Source organism: Triticum dicoccoides, chromosome 4B (assembly GCF_002162155.2).
Source record: "Triticum dicoccoides isolate Atlit2015 ecotype Zavitan chromosome 4B, WEW_v2.0, whole genome shotgun sequence".
In the NCBI taxonomy this organism is placed as follows: domain Eukaryota; kingdom Viridiplantae; phylum Streptophyta; class Magnoliopsida; order Poales; family Poaceae; genus Triticum; species Triticum dicoccoides.
In genome coordinates this window covers 317,762,399-317,767,571 of record NC_041387.1, presented here as the reverse complement: position 1 = coordinate 317,767,571, position 5,173 = coordinate 317,762,399, and the positions used below count along the sequence as shown (strand labels likewise).

At 45.3% G+C, this 5,173-nt stretch overlaps 1 protein-coding gene across 1 annotated transcript; it reads right to left on the bottom strand.

Moving 5' to 3' along the window:
* Positions 1–273: 273 nt before the first annotated feature.
* Positions 274–3,326, bottom strand: LOC119296050. The gene is made up of 2 exons (XM_037574464.1): positions 2,865–3,326; positions 274–747 (listed from the first exon to the last, which is right to left on the bottom strand). The coding sequence occupies exons 1-2, from the start codon at positions 3,033–3,035 to the stop codon at positions 586–588; spliced, it is 333 nt and encodes a 110-aa protein (XP_037430361.1). The 5' UTR covers positions 3,036–3,326; the 3' UTR covers positions 274–585.
* Between the last annotated feature and the right edge of the window lie 1,847 nt (positions 3,327–5,173).

The following is a 5,173-nucleotide window of genomic DNA, read 5'->3' as shown; positions in this document are numbered from 1 at the left end:
TCCCTACCACTATGAAAGATGAAGATAAATTAGGAACATAAATAATCATTTTGCATAGTCTGTGACTATAATCAAATATATTATCACAGAACACGAAAAGTTACAGAGATGTTTTGTAACCTAAAGTTATCAAGAAATAAACTATAAAGGAATTAGGACCATCAACTTTTATAGTGGAAGAGTTCATCGCTTATCACCTCTTTGTCCACCAGAACCTGCTCTCTCCTGGAAAATTCACAACAATGAATCAAATATTTCTTCTAGAAATAAAAATCAAGAACAATTTTTTGAATTAATTAAGCTCATCAGCATCTCTGTTTACTTTCCTTATATCATTTGAATTGATACTAAATTTGTTAATACAAGATAATAGTAGTAAATATTGCTTGATGTTCTTAAAACTGTCTGAAGCACTCAATGCAGGGGAATTTTTTTGCTGGAAGATGATGTTGCCTTTGCACTTGTTCCAACAGATGTACTATTAGTCAAACACTAAAATTACAAAATGAAGTGTGTAAAAGCAAAAGAGCCCGTGAGTTGCACCCGGGAACATTTGTGCTTCGCTGCAGATAAAACACCAGACTCCTAGTCTTCCACATGCGTCGGCAGGTCGGGCAGGCCGAGCCTGGAAATTGCAAGCTCCTCCTCATCCCTGAAAATCGTGAGCTCCTGTTTGTCCCTTGAATGCCTCACCAGTGTATCATCTACACACCATGGGTCATCAGGTCGTGGTCGGCGGCTCCCAATCTGTAGTAAGAAAGACGACCATGGTGAGCTCACCATTTACTTTAAGCGGCTCCACTCTTCACATAATGTGAGGAAATGTCATTGTCGATTGGGGGAAATCCATTAAACCTCGGCTATCTCATTTCCTCTTTCAGCCACATCCAACATAAACCAAAGCTTCAGAATTAGAGTACAACATGGATTTTTAAACTCAGTAGATAGTGTAGAGACGGTATGATGAGAACGGAGCAATAAGGTGATCAACTTAGAAAGTTCCTGACTAATGTCAGCTTTTCCATAACCAAAAACACCAGGAATAGCACCATGTTCCTCCGAAAACTAAGGGAAGCAATGCATCGCACACACACTGGAACCATTTCAACATAGGTAAGAATGAGATTTAATAGCGTCGGAAGGAAATGAAAAAACAACAGCTGAAAATGTTTGGTTTTGTAGGAGGAAAAACCATGATAAATAAAAACACACGTTTTATTATGGAAATTTAAGCTCAACATAAGTTGTACACAACCTGTCCTGTAAGAAGAGGTGTATCCGCACCGTGCTTTGATGCAGCAGGTCTCTATGTACGCACATGCCATGTCTACAGCTCAATAAGTTCCATGCATTAAGCTAGTAATGTAGTCCTTACAAAGGTCAAACAAATTAACTTTTCTTGCCTGAAGCATAGGAAATTCTTTGTGGATGCCCTGAAATTCCAACTCTAGTACTCCCTCTGTAAACTAATATAAGAGTTTTTAGATTACTAAACTAGTGATCTAAACACTCTTATATTAGTTTACAGAGGGAGTACTCTTTATCCTGCACACATAACAACAATAGTTTTTTTCAATTAAAGGTAAACAATGGTTGAAAACATGGGTTGAAGCATAGTAAATTCTTTTTTGATGCCCTGAAACTCCAACTCCAGTACTGTATCCTGCATACACCTCTAGTACTGTATCATGCATACATAACTACAACACTTTTTCAAATAAAGTCAAGCAATGCTAGAAAACATGGAACTAAAAAAATGTCAACCTGTAGGCTGCATGTTCAAAACAAAACATGTAGGCTGTATTGACCAACTGGAGCTTTGTGAATTACTTTCCCATGGAACCAGGCGGAAGGGCGACATGGTGGTTCATCAAATTATTATCAAACACAATATGTCAGAGTCAGAAATATTGGCATGTGCACATAGGTTAATAATGAGAATCTGACTTATTTTTGGAAATTTCAAAAGCTCACACTTTGAATATCTTAATCAAGTGAGAGTGCATGCAGCAAGGTGTACCAAATCAGCTCTTGTGGCCTTTGTTCTATCTATGTTTGCGATAAAAAAATACTGAGCAGTACCTCAAGAAAAACAGAAAATTATGCAATGTTGTACAATGTAGGTCAAGAGTGATGTCTGTACCTGGTGATTATTTCCTGGACATTATGTCCCATAATGTATACATGAGTCTGGTTTTCAGATGACAAATGATATAATCACAATTTTTATGTAGAAAGATGTGACAAAGTTCGGATGTAGTTGCCACTGAAATTATTAGAGCTTGGGTACCTATCTTAAGCAGAAGGCAAAAAGAATTCAATTAACTGAATGAATTTATGGGTCACCTTCATCCAATATGGTCACATGATTACTTACACAGAATTTTAGTTTTTCAAGTCAACACTTGTATTGAACATTTCAAGTAACAAAATTCATATATAGCCATAGCTATATAGGGTTTGTATTAACTAATACTAAGAACCATGCCAAACCAAGAAATCTATTGGGAGATTAGAGAAGTTATCCAAGAAGAAAAGCAAGACCAGGATAAAATAGCACACAATGTTGTTACACTTAAATCAGCAATTACTTCCGCTGCTATCATATCCACCTTGGCTGTCTTAGAATTCTGTTTACTTGTATTGTTTGTGTTCTGCTATCAAGAGTCGATTGGCTGGCTTTCGTGTTGGAGCTGCAGGTAAGAAGAATCAGCAAGCTCGCTCTTCTCCCTTGCTCGCATGCAACAGAGCACAGCCGGACCAGCAGAGCTGAGAGCACAGGCTCTCCAATCCAAAGGGGCAGAAGTAAGGAAGCATGGTGCGAGACGAGAGTTGGGCTACAGAACGAGGTGGAGGAGGCTGACCTTGGGCTGGTGGTACTGGTGTAGCAGCAGCATCCGCACCCTCAGGGCACTCCACCGGACGCCGTAGCAACGGGAGGGCTCCGCGCCGTCGCATGCCCAGCCGTCGACGCCACCAGCAAGGACTTCGCGCCGCCGCACGGGATCCCTCCGTCTCCCGCGCCCGTCCGCCATCGCCCGGCTCCAGCGAGCTCCTGCCTAGGTCGCCGCACCGCTCTTCCTTTGTCCCTTCTTCTCTCCCTCGCCTCCTTGTCTCCTCTCTACCCAATAGCCGTGGATGCCATGAACCCACCCGGGAAGCCGCGCTCCGGCCTTCCTCGTTGTCACCGGCGATCCCCGCCATGCCGCGCGCCTTCGGATCCACCTCCCCAGCCCCTACCGCGCACGGATCTGGCCCCTGCAAGCACCAGCCGCCGCAGCCGTTCTGCATCGCGCCGCCGCGCCACAGCATTGACCCGACCCTGATTAATAAAACCAGACATATGGACTGCAGGTTTAATATAACAAACTACAGGGTCTTCTTTGTAAAACTGAAACATTTTCTCAGGTTAGCCACTTACCTAGGGACTACGTTCAACTATAGAAAACCACAGGGATTTTTATGCAAAAACGACACGACGTTGAGTTAGCGGGCAGAAGCGATAGTTGCTTTATTATTAGGGAAAGATAAGAACTCGACCGTTACTGATGGTACTAAAGTTGACTGGGACGACATCCGCCAGTTCGTACACTTTATTGAACGTCTTGAGGTCCTTGGGGCGCATTTCAATGGTGGAAGGCCACACGGGATATGTGTGCCACTGCTACACACGTTGAACAGTCCAACTGTGTCGAGAAACTTATGGTACGAGTTATTTTCTGTTTTATATGTCGTTCATAAACTCTTGCTTATACACAGTTTTGCTGATGTGATCTTCTTGAAACAGAATATGCCCAGTTCTACTGTTCCTATACAGATGCCTGACCATGGTCGGGTCAGACTTGCGCTTGGTCACACCATGATGTTTATGTCGACCTACTCCATTTCCCTTGGAGGTGAAAAGAAAATTATTCGTGGGTGGTCTCAAATAATGAAGGTCGTCCATCTTGGAGAATAGGAAAGAAGGTTATGCTCATGCTTTTTCATGGCTCTAAAGCGAATATCCTGTTTATTGCGAGATGAAGCCGCTTTCAGAAGGTTGTGGATGCATGGGGTGGCACCTAGGCCTTGCCCTGGGGCTTGGTGGCCTCACCCTTGGTTAACTGTAGGCAAAGTAGCATTGTTCGAGGCGTGCTTTGTACGATTGAACCTATATAAGTACTCATACTACTTTCAGCCATGTTTGTGCCCGTGGTCTTTGTCTTATTACAGCGGAATGGAAAGCTTTGGGAGATTCCTCGGAACCCACGCCTGTCCTTGCTCCCTTAGCACCGAACAGGAAACTGCCTCATCTACGCCCGCTGGCGCCCGCCTGGACTTCATCATCATGACTCATGTCATCACAGCCCCGTGAGGCTGGGTACCTACATAGAAATCTCTGCTCCTCGGGAGGCAGCCTGAGGAGGCCATCCCTCGGGAGGTCTTGATATCGTTCTCCTTGCGAGGCCAGGGCCCTCATGAGGGTCTTGACTTAGAGGCCTCGTCGCTGGGCCGTACCCAGGCATGCAGATCTGGGTACCCCTGATACAAGAATGCCGACACCCCTGACGCGGTTGGCGAGCTGCGCATCTGTGTTAACATCCCAGACCTTAACAGGGCCGCTTCTCAGGATCTCTTCTAGACTTTGCGCGTTGGACGGAGCGGCGGCTTCCCCTACAACTACATCTGCATGCCTTTCGGTCTGCTGAATGTTGGCACCTCATACGAGCAGTACATGCAACACGTGATGGTGTCTCACGAGGCCCGACGCTTGGCATTGATGTCTCAGGAGGCCCCGGACCCTCGTGAGCCCCCTGTGTCTCGCAAGCATCCCGGGCCTCCGGAGCCATCCGGCTCATGAGAAGCGAACCTCCACGACATGCTTCACCGAGTACCTCGACGCTTCTATAGCATCATTGCCAGGTGACTTTTTGTTTGCTCAATTGAGGGCGCCCCCCGGGATGGATTATCCATGGTCTGCTAGGGTCGTCCCCATAGTTGCATTGTTTTGCTCATTTATCAAGAACTAGTTATGCTTTTATGAGTTGTTGTGACTATTAACCCTGCGATTGATACCAGTTTGCCTCTAGGGCCTCGCCCCACGGGCTTCGCGTGTTGCCAACTCTCCTCCTGAACGTCCCATGAGAGAGGACTACCGACACGACGCCTGTGCTCGGGTCCATCCCTGCAGCAT

Bases quoted from the DNA above. Each gene is read 5' to 3' on its own strand.
- LOC119296050 (XM_037574464.1), bottom strand. From the start codon at position 3,035: ATGGCGGACGGGCGCGGGAGACGGAGGGATCCCGTGCGGCGGCGCGAA. The intron at 748-2,864 runs GTCAGCCTCCTC...TTCTTACTACAG, and splicing joins ACCAGTACCACCAGCCCAAG to ATTGGGAGCCGCCGACCACG.